Consider the following 22500-nt stretch of genomic DNA (forward strand, 5'->3'; position numbering starts at 1 on the left):
GCAACACAGCTACAGCGAATAAAATCGATAATGTGTGTTTTAAATTTATAGTGTGTGAATTATCAAGGATTGATGATAATTTGTCATATTGTTTGCACCAAAGGGGCCCCAAATACAATCCTGCTTAGGGCCCCCTGAAGGCTTGGGCCGGCCCTGGAGACGCGATCCAGCGGTACATTCTTGATAACTGTCTGACGTGCACTGCTCTCTGGAGCTCAGAGAAGCGCATGACAGTGTGTGTGGCTGTGTCTGATCACGTGATGTGCGTTTTCAGTGGACGGAGGGCTGTTCAGAAAAGCTAGGTAAAACAGTGTGGATGTGGATCATTTTAGTTTTTTAAACGTCATTTTAATACTAAGACGTATTAGTGTAAACGGGGCCTAAGGGCCTACTCACACTATGCTATCCGAACCGTGCCCAGAGAAGTGTGAGTGCTCTGAATGTCATGTGAGTGCGGGCCGTCAGGGGAGACAGGAGGGGGACAAGCGTGCTTTGGCCCGGTTCAAGGCAACTATATATATATATATATATATATATATATATATATATATATATATATATATATATATATATATATATATATATATATATATATATATATATATATATATATATATATATGCCAGCAGCACAAGATGATAGATAGATAGATAGATAGATAGATAGATAGATAGATAGATAGATAGATAGATAGATAGATAGATAGATAGATAGATAGATAGATAGATAGATAGATATGAAAAAGTCTTATGCCACCAAAGCTGTTGTATGTCAGTTTAATATATAATTAACATAATTTAATATATAATAATTTATTAACGGCGAGGCATGTACCCCATGAATGAATAATTTATCAACAAATGTTAGCAAATGAGACCTTAAGGTGTTACTAATTTTACTGATTAACCAAGAAAACTATATCATCAGCCATGCAAGTAGTTTACAGTAACCAAAATTTATTTAAAGAGGGACATAAACTCCTACTTACCACAGCTTTTCGAGCCAGCACAACAGGGAGACCATAAGCTGACACCACGATACCTGTGGTTAAAAAGTATGCAAGTTCCCGGCATGCATTGCTTGACTCAGTGTCATCCGCATGCCGCCTGGCTATTAGATTTGGTATAGGTGATAAGATGTAGAATATCAGAACAAACATGGGCCAATACTGTCTGTAGATAGATAGAAGCACACAAAGGTTCTCTTGAATTTGACATCAGACAACAAAAAATAAAGTTTGCAAATAACAGACATACCCAAACTGTTCCAGTGCACATCCCAAAAGGAGAAATGTCAGTCCAAGTGCACCACTAAAGGATAACGAAACAAGAGCTAAATAAAAAGAGAAGAAAGAATGAATTAGGCGTTTCCACTAAAATCTGATGTGTTGCTGCCCTCTTGCAGCCACAGCTCACTACTGCAGAGGTGACGTAGTTAAATAAAAACTATAACGTAAATATTTATTATTTGTGTGACTTTTTTCCCAGTAATAAGATCTTTTTTGTTTGTTTGTTTTTTAGTTAATTACTGAATTAGTGGAGGGAAGAGGCTGATGTCTCTTTTGTAGACACACATAACTTAATAAAGGATAGCTTGTAACGCACCATATTGAAACAATAGAATTTAATCGGTCTGAACTATGTTCAACTACATTTTAACGTTGATGTAAAGTGGCACGAAACAACCAGTACTTATTAAGTATCACCTAAGTTTACACGACTTCAATGTTTAATCGTAAAAGTAAAAAATGATGCAAGAATCAGTGTCGTTTCATTTATTACTATCAAAAGTTGAACTGCTAAGAACAAGTAGTGCACTTTAACCTTACCTTTTATTCCTGCCATCACGTACAAATGCCTTTAGTTTTTCGTCTTTGTGGTAAATGTAGACTGACTTCCTATTTCCTCAAACTACCGACAAACTCTTAAAGGGGCAGCACGACAAAAACCACAAGGTAAATATTAAAATGAAGCGCTCGAAAAACAACAACAAACCACAACTACCACGACAATAATAATAATAATAATAATAATAACATCATTTGGTAGTAGTCATTCTATGACTACCATTTATTATGTGTCTGTAACATAATTTGATGAGCTGCATGAGGCTCAAAAATGTTCTTGTTACATATTACAAAACATAATTAATAAAGAGTAACATTCTTTTAAAAATACTTTTTCATAATAACAAATTTTACGTCCTGCTGATTATAAACACTGCATTTGCACCTAATATTGTCAAATTACTTTTTTCCTCCCAAACTTTATGGATTTCTATGTGTCTATATTGCCATAAGATATATTTTATATATATATATATATATATATATATATATATATATATATATATATATATATATATATATACATTTTGTTGGCATGTTTGGAGTTGGCATATTCTGGTTTTCTTCGTGTGCTCCAGTTGACCCCAAAGACATGCGGTTCAGGTGAGTTGAATAAACTAAATTAGCTGTGTATGTATGTGAATGAGAGTGTTTCTCAGTAGTGGGTTGCAGCTAGAAGGGCATAAGCCTCATGAAAAAAGTTGCTGGATAAGTTGGCGGTTCATTCCACTGTGGTCAGGGCCGGATTAACCAATGGGCCTTATGGGCACAGGCCCAGGGGCCCGTGCGCACTAGGGGCCCCTGCGAGGGGGGAGAAAAAAAAAGACAATTTTGGAGTGTCTTTTTTTGGCTAAATGCAAATAGCGCATCTAGTTGGAATAAGCTATTCAGGGATTACGGCCATCGATGCCTGATTGATAGAGACAAGATGAGTATAGAGCTGCTGGTATAAACAGTCTCAGTGGCGCACCTTGTAAGGCGCCCCGCATCATCTTTTGACGCGATTAATCATAACATCGGTTCGAATCCACCATCAGCTGAACTCGTGCTACTTTTTTTTCTCCCCATTACATATCAGATTGGAAATGTATTTATTTTTAACAGGAAGGAAACATTTTTTTAAAAACAATGCAAACGTGATATAAAGTCACAAGTGTCTCGTGGGTATTTAATAATGTTTAGCCTTATTATAAGCGCCTGTCGCGCCTCCCTCTCTGCAAAAACTATATTGCTCAGACAACTGTATTTCCTCTGAGCAAAAAAATCGCGATCACACATTAATATTATTATTATATTTAAACTGCATTTTTTTCTTTAACTAAACAGAATGCTGTAATTGGTCAAGCGCGGAAACGTCAGTTTTGTAATAACCCGCACTAAACTGAGCGGACTGTAGTGTAACGTTATATCTGTCATAGATCAAAAATGAGAGGACAAGTGGATTTAGCAAACGCGAGAGAAAGAGGAGAGGAGGCATCTTTATTGAGGCATTTTCCATACACACCATATTTAAACAGACCCATGATCAGGAGAATGAGGGTACAGAAGAAGACGTTATGGTAACTTTAAATGATGAGATAGCATTAACCAGGCGGAGGAGGCTAACGGCAGCGCAGCGCGGACTGGATTCATCGTGTGAGAGACAGACAGAAAAGGAGAGAGAGAGGGAGAGAGAGAGAGAAAGGCCCAGAAGAGGAGAGAGACGGGAGAGAAGAGGTATAGTGCGTGTGATTTCGGATACTTTTAGGTTTATAATCAAGTCTTCATCACGAGAAGAGTAGAGAAAATACAGGGAGAGGAGGAGAGAGACAGTAAATCAGTGTTTGTATTATGAAAGACTCAGATTCATAGAACTGGATTGGAGAAGCATTGTGCGTTATATGCCATGGAAATAATATGCTATATAAGTTTGTAAAAGCAATACATTAAAATAACCTTAAAAAAAAAAAAAAAAAAATATATATATATATATATATATATATATATATATATATATATATATATATATATATATATATATATATATATATGGCCAGTTAGGGGGCCTTACAAGACAATGTGCCCAGGGGCCCCTGAGTTCTTAATCCGGGCCTGACTGTGGTGACCCCTGATGCAAAAAGGGACTAAGTCGAAGGAAAATAAATGAATGTATGAATAATTCAAATGAAATAAAGTGTAAAAGTTCAAAAAATAAAAAGAAATAAAGTTCAAATTCAGATTGTTTGTGCAAATTTTAAGCGTCCATAGTGAACTAGACTGGAAAGACGAATATAATAAATAAGAACGAAGCTTAAGTAAAAACAGCAGATGGTAGTAATGCATTTTATGGATACCAGCTGAAAGAAGAAGACGAAGAAGTAGCAGAAGCAGCTGCAGCTGCGGAACCGTTTGTTGTTAGTCTGTGTTTCCGTCAGGACTTTGATTTACAAACACTTGTAGTGTGCTTTCCACATGTGAAGTATTTTGTGGCCGTACGTACGTTTGTATTTTCATTGTATATTCTTTGACTATGATAGAAATAGACGAGGATCCTCAGTTGGGGTTGCATTTCGACGAAGACGACGATGAATTATCTGACGACGAGGTAAGAATATGTTCCGCTTCACACGTGTTTATTTCGGGCATGGTAGAATAGTATTTATATTACTTGGACATGCCAACGCATTGAGGCAAAGTTGTTTTTATATTTGGACGTTTTCTTTAACAATATCATTTTAGAAAACATTAGACTGTTAGAATGTTAGTCAAAATAATTAAGAAACGTTTTCAGATTTTAATAGACATGTCTAATAACTTAATGCTCTCTGTTCAGCTGCAAGAAGCTTTCGCTAAGGGTTTGCTCAAACCTGGATTGAATATCCCTCAGGATGAGCAAAAGAAGACCATCAACAATGTGGTAAGTTGATTAGAGCTGCTTTTACACGGTTTAGTTAATAATACGTTTAACATTTATACTGAAAGGCATGTGTAAAAAGGCACATATGCCTTTAAATATTGTTTTTATTGTTGTTGTATTAAAGTGTTTTGCATAGGGGAAAATAGAAATAAGCAAGGTTCTTCGGTTTGTTAGATTATGTAGAATTTGTTGTGTAAAGCTTTATTCATTTGTGTGTGTGTGTGTGTGTGTGTGTGTGTGTTTATTTATTTATTTTTTGCTTTTATAAAGCTTTTGATGCTCTTGAGCGCATTTAATTTACAGTAGTTGCACAACTTCAACTTTGATATATTTTCTTAACTCCATTCGCACTTGTAAAAAAATGTTACCTGCTCCATTAATCTTAAAGTCCCCTATAATATTTACAGAAGTTGGTTTGAGTTTCTCTTTGCCTTTTGTAAAAGCAACCAAACTTTTTCCTCATTTGTTGAATAGTAGTTTACAAGCTATTATTTAGATCAGATAATCATTTTCTTATAAACCAACTAAAACACGACACCACTCACTTTCTGAAGGAAGAGTCGCAGATCTCTTAAGCCATTAATTCTATTAAAGTGTTTTAAAAGCTTCTGGCTTAACTTTAAATTTTGACTAATGTGAGCTGTTTTCCATAAAGTCCTTTTCTGTCTCTTTGTTTGGGTGTCAATAGTTGTAAAGATTATAATATTCGAGGTAAATAAAGTTTTGATTAGTATTTTCAGTAAAGTTTTGCTCTCTCGCTGTATGTATGTGAATAAATCCTTTTGTGCTGAGGTTGATCGGATGTTTTTTGATTTTTTTCTTTGGAAAATTTTGGTCATGGGGTCTGAATATTTTCAACTTTTCTTCTATGAACAATACATTTAAGATAATTTGGTTGAGGCAGTTTTTGAATTAGGGGTATGAACCTATGCTGGTTTCATGGTTAGGTTACGATTCGGCTTTAGCTGATAATCGTTTTAAATAATCATGATTACAATAATAATCAAAATAATCATGATAATGATTTTTCCCAAAATCGAGCAGCCCTGCAACACAGTTTGTGTTTATGATCTTTAATATTAATAAATAATATTAATAACAGATTTAGAACTCATCGCTTTAGACGCTACGTTTTAGAGCTTGTTCTTGTCGGCGTAATATAGGTTTATTGTATGAGTCAGATAATGAAGAATGATTAAGAGCATCCTTTTCCTTTATTGTATCCTTTCTGCAAGGTGCTTTATTTATTTGGTTGTTTGTTTGTTTATTTTTATTGTGGTGAGGACAATATTCCCTGTCAAAAATGTCCCTAACGTACAACCAACAAATTACACCTCTATATGTACCCAAGTAGCCTAAGTTAAGTTACATTTTATGTAAAAAAAAAAAAAGAAATAACAAAGACCAAAAAACTATGTTAAAATATCCGTACAAACGTCCATGTTTATTGTTTAACTTTTGTTGATAAAACAACAAAATACACCCTATAATAATGTAGTTAAATATTAAATAACTTTAACTGTTTGAAACAGTATAATAATAATTAAACCATTACATTTTTATGAACTTCACAAATAGACTAAATGTCGCTTTACTAATCAGTAGGGTTGTGAAGATGAGGAAATTTTCTGACAACACTGTTAATACCAGTATCACCGTAGGGGTGGGGGTCTTCTCTTTTTTTTTCTGCTTTTAAATAGCTTATAAATGTGTGCGTATTACACTTTCAGTTTTGCTGGAATTGCCATTTCGGCATCAATTGTTTGAATGGACGACAAGGAAACTACAAAAAAAAAAAAAACACTTAACACAGAACTTTAATGGGAAAAAACACAACAATGTTACAGGCTAAAGATACTTTTTGGTTACATTTGCCAACAGGGGGAACATTTGGTTGTCTTTTGTTTTCCTACATGACTTCAATGTCTTAATGTATTAATTAGCCTAATGTATTGTATATTAATTAGGGTTGGGTACTGAAACCTGGTGCCATTTGCACTAGACCGAATCAGCATATAAACTTCGGTGCCTAATTCCGGTGCCATGGATGCTGCGACAAGAACATAAAGCAGGTCACACACCAGAAGCGACACGTAGTGCCATTCATTTTAGAATTCGCAAGTCAGTGACTGTCCACGGCACCCAGGCCCGACTCATGACTGTTCATATATCTGCCGAGCCACAAAGAGCCAACTGAATAGTGTCATTTTAAGTAACATGCGAATGTGCATGTCTGGTGTGTGATACTATCAACTGTCATGTGCGCGACATGCTGCGGCTCTGAGCGGCGCATCCACTGTGTGATGCCCTTAAAGGGTCACGAAACACCAAAACAATTTTTTGAGCGGTTGGCAGTCGTATATGTGTCCCACACTGCTAAAAACACTATTAGGACACCTATATTTCACTAAAAAGTGTAAATTGGTTGTTTTTGCGTTATTTCAAGCAACTTCGTACTTCCAGTTTGAAACGAATTTTTAAAGCTGCATCACGGTCATGACATAATAGCGTTGTATTCCAGCGTGCAGACTGGACGCCTGTGCCAGAGTGTGTCTTATTACGTCTTACAGTGTGTTGCATTAATGCATGAGTAAGGCTTGGTTCAAACCAATCAGCGCGCTCTATTGTGCAACTTTATTAACATTCATTACTGTCACAGTGTTTAGACGGCAGAGACGCCACGTTGTGTTGGCAAAACAAGCGTGAAGTGTTGCTTTTATAGTTTGCTGCAGTTAAGTTTCGTTTTCATTTTCTCTCTGTGAGAGCTCAGACTCACGCAATGGATTAACAGCGTACGCGACGCTCGACAACAATTACTTACGTGTCTAAGGAGGATTATTGTTTACCTGAGAGCTGTTCTCATCTGCAAACGCTGAGATCCGGATTTGCTTGTAGTCTCCTCTTAATAAAGACGCGGCTCTATGTGCTGGTGATTGTCCTGTCTGTACAGATTGGGTAAGTGAGCGACTAGTGCTCTTTGTTTATTCAGTTTGTTCGTATCAAACAAACTATTGCACCGAGTGTAAACATGTTAGCACCACAACCAAACTTTAACCTTGTGTAGGATTTTCACCGCATTTAGTGACCGGAATAACACACACGGCTTTATGACGATACCTGCCGTGTGCATCTAAGTTTCCGGGAAATGCTGAGGGTTTTTTTCTCTCATTCGCCATGCGGTATCAAACATTGCATGAAAAATACACGCTTAGAGCAGATCCTCGAATCAAATATCTCTGCAGTTAAAGTCCAACATTTAATAATTTGGAAAATAATTAGACTACAGATGTCCATGTAGGTTAAACACCATCACTTTCTCCTGTGTGTATGTGTGTGTATTTTGACTCTAAAACTCGCGCATGCCCAAATAGACTCCCTAAACAGAGCTGGACACGCCCACTTTTCTGACTTTTTCCCAAAGTAGAGGTGTGAAAACACCCTGCTGAAACGAGGGGGTTTCATGGCCCTTTAAGAAGCACCAAGAGGTGCATTGAAGGTACAAAGAAGTAAGCGTTGTGTCACACCATCTCTAAATGTTTAATTCTAAACAGCTTTGAAGGATACGGATGTTAGCGATGTCAGGCGTTTGTTATTGTAGCTTATAGAGGGCAAAACGTGCAGTACATAATACATCAGTACATAATAAACATTTATGATTATTACTAAACCGATACCAAATTGTTTGCATCTGCATCGTGGTGCATCAAAGAAAATTTTTTTTTTGACAGCCTTATTTTGAATGTTCCTGATTTCTTTTGTATTTATAAAAAAAAATATTGCGTGTTGTAAATGGGGTAAAATAAGAGCCCTTTAAATAAATTTGTTGAGATGGATGATTTATTAAAAATGACTTAATGTCTTTATAAATGGACGTCTGAACTGATTTAAAAATGGTAAATCGTTGAGTAATGAGACCTTGCTGCGTGTTGCTCAAGGACAATAATGCCAATTTAGTGTTCGTTTCCCTCCACTGATTTGCCAATTTTTGCAACTAAATACCTTTCACTTTTTAGACAGGTTTTGATTTTTAGCCCTTTGGCATGTCAAATATTTATATTATTTTATTTATTATTTTATTAATTTATTATTTATATTCCATTCAGGAGGGTTTGAATAAATGCCTAGCTGAGTTCAAGAAAAACCTGCCATGGATTGAAAGACTGGACCTCACCAATCCCCCTGCTGTTAACATCATTGCAAAAGCAGAGGGCCGAGCACAACAACCTGAAGGCAGTAAAGAAATAAATGCAGAAGATGACTTTCAGAGAGAGATGTACTTGTAAGTAAAACATTATATATAATAAACTTGTGGCTTAAATTGTTTACTTTTCCATGTTATACCTTACAGTGGTATGTGAATCTGTGAAAATGTAAAATTGACAAAATGATCATAGTGATTGCATGTTTATTTTTATTTTTTTCCAAGAAACCAGTTTTACCCTGCAGGGCTCTACTTACTGAGACCAATAGTAAATATTGAATCACATTTGTGCAACTGACCCGGTTAAAGCTCAGACTACAACTCACAAATTCTCTCACATGTACATTACCCATCAACAGTGATGTTAGCTGTTTTTAGCCAAGCCCACTATTTTTGGTGCAACAAACTTAATAATAACTGTTGAGTGACCTCTGCTTAAACGCACAATTCAGTGCTTCTCTGACAACGTTTTGGGCATACTCGCTATGTACAGGTTGTAGGAGGTTTGCTGAAGGTGCAGCTGTGGTGCAGTGAGGGGTTTGCGTCTTTAATAATCTACGACAGTTTGCCTTCATTAAACAGTAAGAATGATTAATAAATCCATATCAAACAGTCTCTTAAAAGAATGGTTTTGCCTTCAGTTTCGTGCTCAAGTGAACCGCACTCTTGCACACCTCTTCCAACCGGGCCAGGGCCGGCCAAGTGAACCGTACCTGAGCCCGATTTAGAGCACTTGCACTTCTCAAACGATCTGGGAAACGGGCCCGGGCACTATTCGGATAGCATAGTCTGAGTACGCCCATAAACAGTTGTTTAATTTTGAGTCCTTTCTATTACACATGCAGCCTGTTGCATGCATTTTTGCTGTTGGTGCTCCTCTTCTAAACAGGTGAACAAAGCTGCCTCCTCTTAGCAGAAAGTCAAATGATTAATGTGATCATTTAAACGGCTTAATGTAAGTTGTTGTTTTAAAAACATTTTCAAGATATTTTTAACTTTAGACATCAGTCATTATTGTGTTTAGAGAGCAAAAACATCAGTCGTGTGTGTGTGTGTGTGTGTGTGTGTGTGTGTGTGTGTGTGTGTGTGTGTGTGTGTGTGTGTGTGTGTGTGTGTGTGTGTGTGTGTGTGTGTGTGTGTGTGTGTGTGTGTGTGTGTGTGTGTGTGTGTGTGTGTGTGTGTGTGTGTGTGTGTGTGTGTTAGGCTTGGGCGGTATCCAAATTTTGATACTGTCAAAACGCCTCCACATTTTACCCTGGTATCCGGTTTTACCGGCGTAATAATAAAAAATTATGACGTAAGGCTCAGACAGCATCACCAAACTGTTGGCTTGAGCCTAAACCATTCAGAAACTGAATGCCTTCTGTGAACTTAGGCTAGCGGTCAGAAAGAGAGAGAGCGCCAAGCGACACACAGCATCTCTCTCTCTTACACCTCCCGTGATTTATTCAGAAATTTACTCCCACACCGTAAGAAACCTGGCCGGCTCCCGCGGAACAGCAACAGGAATGCAGAGAGCTGTAATTGGGCCATTAAAATTATACCCGATAGGTCCCGAGTCCGACAGGTACATTTTGATTGACAGCTTTATAAAGCCAGAACCCGTTTACAGCCCGACATTATTCAAATGTGCTCATGCACACAGCTCTAATGCATTTTTTCAAGAATGAGTCATTTATATGTTTTAACAATTTATTCGTAACAAACGTATACTATAAGCCACTTGGAAGTTGGAACAAAGAAATAAAATAAGTCCTCTGTAGTATCGTAACATCTCAGCACTCTAAATAGGCCTGTGTACATACACTTAGCCTTTAAATTGGCCAACACACCAATGAAAAGAAATATTGCCTAACAAATCAAATTAAAATAAACTAAATGATGACGGGTATTTTGGCAATAACAAAATTAAGATAAAGGCTCTGCAAGATTTGTTTCTCCACTTCTCTTCACAATCTGGCATTAAGGCGGCGGTGAAGCTGAATATTAAAATAATAATGCCACCATTAGCCTGTATACTCTGTCTACATTATGATTGTATGGTTTAATTAATATTTATTTATAATTTAAAAACCCTATACTCACCAAGATTAGGCTACGTGTGTTTGTGGAGGAACATTATTAAATCCACTGGCTTTAGCGCAGTCTTGCACTCATGGTGCGTCCAGCAGCACTGAACACCCTTTCTTGCGGCTACAGGCCGAGATGCAGAGTTCTGATCTGGCTGATTTTGGAAGTTTTGGGTAGGATTGTTTGTTCATCTTCTACCAGTCAGGAACATCCATTTAATTTTCCATGACAGCAGTTTCACTGTAGCGAGTGGCCTCGTCTTTTTACCTGTCAGCTTGCGGTTTAGGGCTGGAATGACTGTTTCTTCTGAACTAGTGACTGACTTGACCGCCGTCAAAATTAGCTTTTTTTTACTACTTCGTCATAATTTGTTTCACCTTTGCAGGGATGGATTTTAATGCAGGGATTTGGATTTTTTCGGGTCTCGCCGGGTTCGGGCAAAGATCTTCAGCTCTAATGCAGACCTCGTTCATATTAACCACGTCTCCCTTCTGTTCAGTCAAAATACTGCCAAACTGCAGGACACTTTGGAGCGCGACTCGTTACGTCACCTCTCTCCCCCTCCCTCTCCCTCTCTCCTCCACACTGGCCCGTGATGACAACCACACATACGTTTTTGTAGGCATTAAATAAAGGATATTTAATATTTTATGACGGTATAACGGTATTGAAACTGACACCGTTGCTATTTTTAGATCCCGCAGTATACCATAATACCGTAATACCGCCCAAGCCTAGTGTGTGTGTGTGTGTGTGTGTGTGTGTGTGTGTGTGTGTGTGTGTGTGTGTGTGTGTGTGTGTGTGTATATATATATATATATATATATATATATATATATGACCTAATAAAGTGGCCAGTGAGTGCATACACACATGTTTGTGTACACTCACAGACGACTTTATTAGGTACTGTTGTAAAAAAAATAAATGAATGAGTAAAAAGAAAAGAGAACCCAGTCCAGGAGACTAGAAAAAAGCAGAATTCCTTTATTGAGACGTGTTGGTTAATCTGCAGTCATACAGCGTCTTTTAGATTTCCATGTGTCTGCAAGAGCCTACTAGAGGTCCGCAGTCTGCAAGTTCTTTCACAAGTCTAACACAAGTCTCACACAAGTCTGAATTAGTCTGAATTTCATGTCTATATTGTGTTCTTAGGAGGAGGGGATTTGGCTAAACAAAGCATGCAAGTTAAGGGTTGGAGTCAGCATGGTAAACTGCTTTTTCCGGCCTGATCTTATCATGTTCTGGAGACAAAACCTCCTGACCATTTGATTGAAAAGAGTAAAACAATAGACACCCCATGCTGTGAAACTGATAATTGCATCACTTTGGCTTAGCCTGTAGTCAGCAAGGCAAAGGTTAAATCACCCTCCTAGCTGGCATGTCAATGAAATAATATAATTAAAAACCAGATAATATAACTTTTCAGTTATACGTAGATTATTGTTCATTTGGAATTAGATGATAGAAATTTATATTTCCACAGTTCCCCCTTTGAGAGTTATTTAAAAACTCTCACAAAAAAAATATAAATTTGTAAGCTTTCCTAAAACCATTCAATGGCTTCTGTTTGATAACAGAAGCCCCATCTTCTAGTCATGTAACTTGAAAAGTTACAGGCACATTTAACTTATTCTGTGTCATTTCAATATCTACGTAGATGTAAGTGTAGATTTCTAAAACTGTTCACACGTTTATGACAATCAGTTGTAATGTCATAAATCCTACATGATGACACAAAAATCATGTAGTTAAACTGTAGATCTTCTGAAAGTCCATGGCTTGTGAATAGTGTTCAGTCTTTTGTGAGGTGTGTTTCTTGTGGTTCTTCTCCAGCACAGAGTTGATCTGATGACTTCCTATCATTCATGGATCTCCGTAGTGATGCTCTGGTTCAGAGTGTTTCTGAGAAGATGCAGTGTTTGTGTTTACCTGCACACAAGAAAACAAGGAAACAGCAGACCAGCAGTATTCATGCATAGACTTGTATGATCATACAGTTCATGTGTCTGGTTATTCAGGTGATCGTATAGTGGTTGTGTTAAGTTGGTGATCGTATAGTGTTGTGTATTTTCTGTCTCCTAATCTTAAAGTTATGACACCTATAAAACAGTGAGGTGAGGATAAATGGGGAAAAAGGGAGTCTTCACCACAGGGTGCGGCCCCTGAAGCCTGTTGCTTTCAGTTCTGCCCTGGGCTCCTCACTGGTTTGTGTGTCCTGTTCTGTCCCTGAGTGTGGTGGGCAAACTTTTAAAATGTGAGACACAAACTATCATTCAATAAATATCAGTCCTATCAGACATCATAACATTGAATGGGTAGTGATTGAAAATATGTGTTAAAACACATTCAAGGCTGTAAGTGGACTTAAGCAGAGTTCCCTAATACAAAGGAAGAAGTTTCCTTTGTGTCTTTTTACAAAGAGTCTTTCATCTTAATTCTAAATGAACTGGGACATTAAGCACTCACAGCCAAAAATGGTTAGCATCTTTTTGGACAGCTCAATGGATTTAGTGATGAGGGGAGGGGTATGTTGAGGGCATTTAGCAAACTGTTCAGAAGTTGATTTACCCTGTTCATCTCTTTAAAGTTCTTTTTATCCTTTCTACACTCCCTCATCCAATGTCCTTTTTTACCACAGTAATGACAACAGATATTTTTCCTAAGACATTTGTGATTTGATGTCTTTTCTGTGTTGACCTTAGTGGCGGCTGCTTCAAATCTGACTCTGTCTTTGATGTACGAGTCTCTTTCCCGCAAAGCTAAACTGTTCAGATTATTTCTGAGAGTGGTGGAAGACCAGGTGATGTTAAGAAATGGCAAAGCTTGTCTGTATTCAGTTGCAAGGCCATCTGACCAGATGCGGACTAGGGGTCCCTTATCATTTAGCACACTGTCCGAATTATCAGATAATCCACTGTAAGTTATGGCGGATTGACAAAATCTCTCAGTGAATTCATTCACAGATTCATCTTTCCTTTGCACACAACAAGTCACTTTTGACCAGTCAATCTTTGGGCCAATAATGTTCTTTAGAGCTTTCAAAACACCCTCTCTCAAATCATCCTTACTGGCATGTTGTAATTTAGAGGTCACAGTATGCTCAAAACTGTTGAATTCAGATTCAGTGAGAATTTGAGACATTAGCTGGGTGACTTCTGTTAATGTCATGTCATAAAGACGCATTTTGCTGATTAGTGCTCTGCTAAACTCTGAAAAATTTGTGCGTGCTGATGGTAAGCTTTGAGACAGTCTGTCTATTTCTTTAGGTCCTAGTGTTCTGGAAACTGTTTGAATTTGAACAACAGAAGTGTTGTTGTGTGAACTCTCAGTTCTCTTAGATCTTCTGGCACCACAAACCTCTACTGAGCCTATAGGTAAATCGCTATCTGACTGGATGGAAATGTCTGTTTCAGAGACAATTTGTAAGTCAGGATGTTTATTATCAGGCTGACTAACCTCTTTAATGTCAGTTTTTGATTTCTTTAGGTTCAGTTGTTTTGTTAATGAGGTTATCTCAGCATGAAGCTCTTGGATCTGTTTTTCTAATTCTGATTTAGCTTAAGCTTGTTGTTTAGCTCGAGATAAATTGAATTCTCTGTAACAGCAGATAATGCCTTTTACATTGTTTTTGCGAATGCATGCATCAAGCACTTTCTTGCATTCATCTAATGTCCAAACATTATCTGGGTCAATGCTAAATTTCTTTGTCAAATTTAGCCTGACTGACTCTGTTATTGAGTCCATGTGCTGTCTTGGCAGCGATTTAAAATCCTGATCTGACAATAAAGGAGATGTTAAACCACCTTTTTCAGTTGTAGTGATCAGTCTTGTATTCTGTCTGAACATTTTGTGAGCTTATTATCACAAAGTAAAAATACTAAAACTTTTCAGATGAAAGTGTAGTAATTTCTTCTCTGGCGAAACAGAGGGTAACAATATTAGCACATGTTGCTAAAACTTCCTGCCTGAACAAGAGATAACATCAATTAGCTTGTATAGCTAAACTTAAACTTCTCTGGTTGAACAGAGGGAAAACGAAATAAAAGAAAAGAAAATAGCGCATAAGGCTTAACTTCTCTGAAGAGAGGATAACTTTTTAAAAGAAAATAGCACGTAAGGCTTTACTTCTCTGTCTGAACAGAGGATAAACTGTTACTTCTCTAATGAAATAGAGAATAACTTTTTGTTAAACAAACCCTGCAGCTGTTTGTTAACTTTTCTCTGATGGAGCAGAGAATAACCATGTGTATAGACTGGTCTGTATGGTTCTTTTGATAGAGTGAAACTCACCAAATCGAGGTTGAGCTGAAAAGATTCAGTCTGGAGTGATCTGATCTTTGTATTCAGGTAGCTTCAATGTTCATCAGGGTTGCAGTCAGCAAATAGTTGAGAATTTGTGACGTCCGCTGAGTGACTTCAAATTGCCGTTGAGCTGAAGATTCCGTCTGAAGAAGTTTCCTTGATCTTGATGGTTCAAGTTGAATTTCAGGTAGATTTCAGTCTTTTGTAGCAAATTGTTGAGAATTTGATGATTTCAGTCTCTATCCGCGTCACGGCACCAAGTTGTTGTAAAAAAAAAAAAGAGTGAAAAAAAGAGAAGAACCCAGTCCAGGAGACTCGAAACAAGCAGAATTCCTTTATTGAGACGTGTTGGTTAATCTGCAGTCATACAGCGTCTTTTAGATTTCCATGTGTCTGCAAGAGCCTACTAGAGGTCCGCAGTCTGCAAGTTCTTTCACAAGTCTTACACAAGTCTCACACAAGTCTGAATTAGTCTGAATTTCATGTCTATATTGTGTTCTTAGGAGGAGGGGATTTAGCTAAACAAAGCATGCAAATTAAGGGTTGGAGTCAGCATGGTAAACTGCTTTTTCCGGCCTGATCTTATCATGTTCTGGAGACAAAACCTCCTGACCATTTGATTGAAAAGAGTAAAACAATAGACACCCCATGCTGTGAAACTGATAATTGCATCACTTTGGCTTAGCCTGTAGTCAGCAAGGCAAAGGTTAAATCACCCTCCTAGCTGGCATGTCAATGAAATAATATAATTAAAAACCAGATAATATAACTTTTCAGTTATACGTAGATTATTGTTCATTTGGAATTAGATGATAGAAATTTATATTTCCACAGTACACATGCCCAACTGCTCATTAATGCAAATTTCTAATCCGTGAATCACATGGTAGCAACTCATGGTCAAGACGATCTGCCGCAGTTCAAACCAAGCATCAGAATGGGGGGCAACAACGATTTAAGTGACTTTAAACATGGCTTGGTTATTGGTGCCAGACAGGCTGGTCTGAGTATTTCAAAAACTGCAGATCTCCTGGGATTTTTACTTACATCCATCTCTAGCGTTCATAGAGAATGGTCCAAAAAAGAGAACATATCCAGTTAGTGTGAGTTCTGTGGGCGCAAAACCTTGACTGGTTCGAGCTGATAGAAAGGCAACAGTAACTCAAATAACCACCTGTCACAAGCAAGGTATGCAGAAAAGTTTTGCTGCATCTTAATTCACATACTTTCTGTCCTAAATAGCATTTGAAAATAGAATTAGTATATCCCAAATCGTAGTGTGTTGAAATGTGTATACTGAAGGTTCCCGAATGGTTTACTGTTTCCGGTAAAAACTCTGCCTCCTACTTTAACTGCTAATATTGCCCACAATACATTGCGTTTTGGGCTAAGGATGCTCAAAATAATCGATTACCCGTTAACCGAAAGGGTGCATTTGTAACAGGTTAATTCAGAAATATTCCTAGCAAATCTAATAAATGTTGTAGACACATCACAACATAAACACGCTAAATCACATTTCACCAGCGTCTATGCTGATAGCCTTCTGGATCTGCATCATAAACACAACAAATAGGCTTTAGCTTTCATTTTAAAGCTTAAAAAGCATGTATGCAAATAAATGCAATATCATATTTAAACAACAAAACTGGTTACAAAAAGCAGGGCAGGGCTTTTTATTTTAATTAATTTTCTTTAGTTTCTTCTGGTTTTCTATGCTGTTGGAAGCACTGCAGGTGCGTGAAGATGCTGTGTTGTTATGTTCTGTTATTAATATGTTCGATTGTTAAAATAAATCAGTATTTTAAAATGCAATGTTTAATGTGCCAGACACAAAATAGTCAATTTAAAAAAAGAAAAACTTTTTATTTGTGTTTTCTATGTTACAATTCATCTGCAACAGCAATACTGAACTTCTATAAAAACGTCTTTGGACATTAACATCTGAATGATAATTATCCAAAGACCTGAGGAGATTTCTCTGCATGAAAGACTCGTTACACACTCAAAGTATATATTTTTCCTTCTCAAAAAAATACATACTTTTACGGCGTAGTATAAGTGTCCGAATTGGGATGCAGCACATCTCTGAATGCACAACACGTCAAACCTTGAAGCAGATGGGCTACAGTTGCAGAAGACCAAACTGGGTACCAATCCTGTCAGCTAAGAACAGGAAACTAAGGCTACAATTTGCAAAGGCTCACCAGAATTGGACAATAGAAGACTGGAAAAATGATGCCTGGTCTGATGAGTCTTGATTTCTGCTGCAACATTCGGATGGTAGGGTCAGAATTTGGCATAAGCAACATAAAAGCATGGATCCATCCTGCCTTGTATCAAAGGTTCAGGCTGGTGGTGTGGGGCATATTTTTTGGGCCACAATTTGGGCCCATTAGTACCAATTGAGCATTGTGTCTGCACCATGCAAAGAGTGCAAACTAGTTCTTTTCACATTGTCATTGTGGGGTATTGTTTGTTGAATTTTGTGGAATTAATGATTTCAGTCATTTTGGAATAATGCTGTTACATGAAATAAAATTGTGAAATAGTTGCTGCAAATTCTTTCTAGATGCACTGCATTAAATGTGAATTTGTTTCAGCTACCGGCAGGCCCAAGCAACAGTTTTAGCAGCGTTACCAAAGTTGCAAAAGTTTAAGATCCCTACTAAGAGACCTGACGATTACTTTGCAGAGATGGCCAAGACTGATCAGCACATGCAGAAGGTAAGAAAATGAGCATAATAATTTGGTGACTGGCAACTTGACAAACTATAATGGCAGCAGAGTCAATAATCACCAGTGTTGTGGTAAATACTGAAAAAAAGTTACTAGTTAGTTAACTTGATTACTTGGTCGATTAAGGAAATATCTCAGCTTTTTTCTGAGTAATGTAACACTATACATTTTAAATAGTAATTGTAACAGAAATGTATCACTGTCTGCTGAAATAATAAGTAGTTTTGCTGCACAGATAACAAATGTGTTCTTATTTATTAGAAAAAACAAAAATTGCTGGCTGGCAAGGACCTAAATGAATGTTTGAGTTGAGCTTTAGTCTTTAAACCAGTGGTTATACTGCATGGAAAGAAGTCTCTCAAACTTTTGGTCAACAGTTTGGATTGAATATCAGGCTGAAAACTCTTAACTGCTGCAATGGTTGGAATAGCTGCAGTAATTGCCTTTATTGTGGGAAATTGATTTAGATTCCCCATCCCTGTTTTGACTGTTTTCAAGTAGGTCATTACCTCAGTTTCCGCAGTGCTGAAGGTATCCTTAGCCTACTTAAACCAGAAGCAGTCCTACACATTCCAGGAGCTTGAGCCTGATGTTGTCATTCACAGGCATCTTGTCACACCTCTGGTGTGGTGGTAAAACCAATTCCTTCTTCTGTGGAGGTGTCTGCGATATCTGTGAAGGAAACCTCTTCATCAGAGAGCGATACTGACTGATTCATTTGGAAGGCTTTAACGAAGTTGTTAGTAACTGTAGCTGTAACTTTCATTGCTGGCCCATACAATGAATGAATGTGATTGATTTCAGAAATAATGTCATACGTGTCTACCCTTGAACCACCCTTTTTTAGTATAGTGGTGTTTATTCAGTGAGCTGTCATGCCAAGGAAGCTTTTCTTGAAGACAGAACAAATGTTTTGTTTAGCGTATCAAATGTTGTCTTTAGCTCACTTTCCATAATTGAACATTTCTTATTTAAGTAGTTGGAAGAAGTTTTTTGTCCCATTTGCTGTGTCGCCTGGACATGGTATCATGCTAACAAGTTGCCTGAAAATGAGTGACTCCAGAGTAGAGACAGGCTCCATGTTTTCAACAACATACAACAACATGGCTTTGTTCATCTGGTCCTGGGTAACTGTCCAGTTAAAAACTAGCAGAGTTAGCTTCTAGCTTTGTTGAGGCATATAACTTTCGAAGGTGCTTTGAAAAAGTTGCAGTTTTTCGTAGTGGATATAACTTTTAAGCCAGAAAGACGCTTGCATTTGACAAAAAATTTAAATAATTTTCTCAAGTAAACTAAAATGATGAGCATATTTCCACGCTGGGAAACAATTTTTTTTGCCCTGACTCTCCATGATTACTGTATAAAATTGAATAAATGGAATCACTACCACGACACATTTTTTCATATATATGTATATGTATATATATATGTGTGTGTGTGTGTGTGTGTGTGTGTGTGTACGCATTTGAACCTGTTTGCCACATCTGGCTGATCTGTAAATTTAGTTTTTTTTAAACTGAAAACAGCCGTAGTCACTGTATCTGTATCAAGTATACCACTGACTGGGTGAGTTCTTTATGGGTAGTTCAGTGTAGGTAGAAGTAAAGATGCACTGTGTGGAGTCAAACTGGTCACAGCGTGTTGTCATGAGAAAAAGGGTCTATTGCAATCTGGGACATTAATATTGATATTCAAAAGGTGTTTTTGTCATATTATTTTATAAGATTTGTCCCTAAATTTTCTCTTATTTGGTTTTAACAGATTAGGAAAAAGCTTCTTCTCAAGCAAGAGGTGATGGAGAAATCTGAAAAAGCCAAAAGGCTAAGAGAACAGAGGAAATATGGCAAAAAGGTCAGTTTTAAAATAACTTAATACTCTTCAAATATTAAATTCATTAAATCATGTATTTAAATATGCGGCTCTACAGGTTCAAACTGAGGTGATTCAGAACAGGCAAAAACAAAAGAAAGCAATGCTGTCTGCTGTAAAGAAATATCAGAAAGGTATAGTTGAATCACTCAAAAAATCTTTGTAATAGAGTTTTATATTCTTTACTCCATAATAATCTACTCTGTCTGTGCCCTGCAGGAATGACAGATAAACTAGACTTCCTGGAAGGAGACCAAAATCAAGGACAGAAAGGATCTTCCACAAAGAAGCAAATAAACAAGAAAAAGTAAGCAATATCAATATATTTACTATATTTTTCAATACTTAATCAGGTTTTGATATGTCACAAGTCTATGACTCGTACGGGTCACCTTTATCAGGCTTGCATTACCAATGGTACCCTTTTGGTGGGCGTGATGTACAAAAGAAAGTTTAGGTCGGTGTCCTTCTTGCTTGAGGTAATGTCAAAGTAAAACTGTATGGGTCATTCACATTTCAAATGAGAAGCACTTCTTACTAAATATATACTTTATACACAAATACTTGAGTATAAATGTTTATTACTAATCGTTCTATGAACATGATTTGATTATAACTGCAGATCAATCTGAAATAGCCTACTGTAGCGTCTGCAATTATATAAAATAAATGCAACATATATGAACTAGTGCTGTCAATCGATTAAAAAAATTAACTAATTAATCGCACCTTTTTAAAAAAATTAATCGTGATCAATCACATTTAAAATACTGAAACTTGTAATTTTGCCTATTTAAATGTAAAATTAATGTAAACGCAAGACAAAAAATATTTAAATTCAAAATATTATTGTTTAATAAAATTTTTGTTTAACTTGTAACACAGATTTCTTCATGTAAACAACATACCCATAATAAACCATCAAGATCCTGGCTTGACAGCCATATTCATTACAGAAATTAAAACACAGGCATGTTAATGACATTTAAATTTCAAAACAATCAATGCCAATAAAGAAAACATTGATTTCAATGTTGGATTCTAAGTGGACAGCAAAAAAATGCCAAAATACAGGAATTGCAGATATTGAAAATGAAAAATCATAATAATAAACTATAGAATACAAACTGTTGCACTCATTGTAAAGTTTTATTGCTGTGAGTTGAGAACATTAATTATAGAGTAGAAATAATTTAGCTTAATCCTCCTTTACATTCATCCAGTTGCTAAGACTAGGAGTATCCCGCAAGTGCACAGAGACTCCTAAATGCCTGCAAATGAATAATAATTTCTTGCAAACCGGTCGTTAAATACATTCTATATCCCTCTCGCCCCTACTCAGATACGTCACTCACTCCACCCCTGACACAGACACACACACACAGACAGACACACACAACGCGCTGCAGACGTTTTGGCCCCAACGGCCTTCCATACTGGAGCGACTCCCCTCAGATTCAACACGCAGATCACGTTCATCAAATTTGTTAAGCGTCCTAAACTAAGCGTCCTAAAGTATTACTGTATTTCACAAGGATTCTGACACAACAACGCGAAGCATACGCTTTCGTTGCGTTTAATGAGGAAACACGCTAAACTTGGAGGGCGCATGCTGAAAGGCAGAGTAATGCCCTGTCTTTGACAGCTCGCGACTTCACCAGACGTTCTGAGTACATTTACACAAGACACCAATACTCCGATTTTAATATGATTAAGATAATACTCTTATTAAAATTCTACCGTGTAGCCTTAAAAGGAACCTTACCTTAAAGGAACACCGAGTCACGAAATGCGAAGGATTTTCTTTCCGTTCGCCATGCGGTATCAACTTACAACAGATGTCGAAAGTTAAAAATGAAACACCCGAAATTGCATGAAACTCTGGATAACTTGTGATGTAACTAATTGTTTTATACTGGAACTTGCCTTCAAAAAGTGCTTCCTTGGTCTTATCCACATTTATTGCATGTTGAACACACGTCCACCACAACAGGAAGTAAAAAAGACCTGAACTGCATTAATTGCATAAAAATTTTTTTAACACGTTAATTATTTAAAATTAATCGCATGCGTTAACGCGTTAATTTTGACAGCGCTAATATGAACATATGCAGACCCTTACAGTCTCCAATGTTACCAATTACAAAAAAACTACACACAGTATCGCGAGCTCTGGAGAACGTGAAAGCGCTTGCACTTGTGCTTGTATGGGGGGTTGATTTGCTGCTGCTCTTCCCTCCTTTGTCCTTTCATGTCTGCATGGACTGGCTCTTGGAGTTTTTTGCCCAGAGCAGAGCCATCCTGCCAACTATAACTATCTCTATTTCACTGAAGTGACCAGGGGCCTCATGTACGAAGACTTGCGTGGAAATCTTACTAAAACATTGCGTACGCACAGAAAAAAATTCAGATGTATGAAACACTGCGTACGTCGAATCTCACGCATATTCTTTTGTACATCTGAATGAACGTTAAACTGAGCGCAACATGCACGAGCACAAAACCCCTCCCTGCCTCCTCCCCCGTATGAATATGCTAATGACTATGCTAATGGAAAAACCCAATGAAAAAGCA

At 37.2% G+C, this 22500-nt stretch overlaps 2 protein-coding genes across 2 annotated transcripts in view; one reads left to right on the plus strand and one right to left on the minus strand.

The window, feature by feature from the left end:
- leprot (leptin receptor overlapping transcript) overlaps positions 1–1884 on the minus strand; it is a 15616-nt gene extending 13732 nt beyond the window's left edge. Inside the window, 3 exon segments of the mRNA NM_001017787.1 lie at positions 989–1172; positions 1257–1332; positions 1829–1884. Of these exon segments, the coding sequence (NP_001017787.1) occupies positions 989–1172; positions 1257–1332; positions 1829–1844 (276 nt within the window). The 5' untranslated portion in view covers positions 1845–1884.
- A 2410-nt stretch (positions 1885–4294) lies between these two features.
- ebna1bp2 (EBNA1 binding protein 2) overlaps positions 4295–22500 on the plus strand; it is a 23665-nt gene continuing 5459 nt past the window's right edge. Inside the window, 7 exon segments of the mRNA NM_001003840.1 lie at positions 4295–4430; positions 4659–4742; positions 8846–9021; positions 17922–18045; positions 19819–19908; positions 19985–20060; positions 20146–20233. Of these exon segments, the coding sequence (NP_001003840.1) occupies positions 4356–4430; positions 4659–4742; positions 8846–9021; positions 17922–18045; positions 19819–19908; positions 19985–20060; positions 20146–20233 (713 nt within the window). The 5' untranslated portion in view covers positions 4295–4355.

This window comes from Danio rerio, chromosome 2 (genome assembly GCF_049306965.1).
Source record: "Danio rerio strain Tuebingen ecotype United States chromosome 2, GRCz12tu, whole genome shotgun sequence".
NCBI classification, from domain to species: Eukaryota; Metazoa; Chordata; class Actinopteri; order Cypriniformes; family Danionidae; genus Danio; species Danio rerio.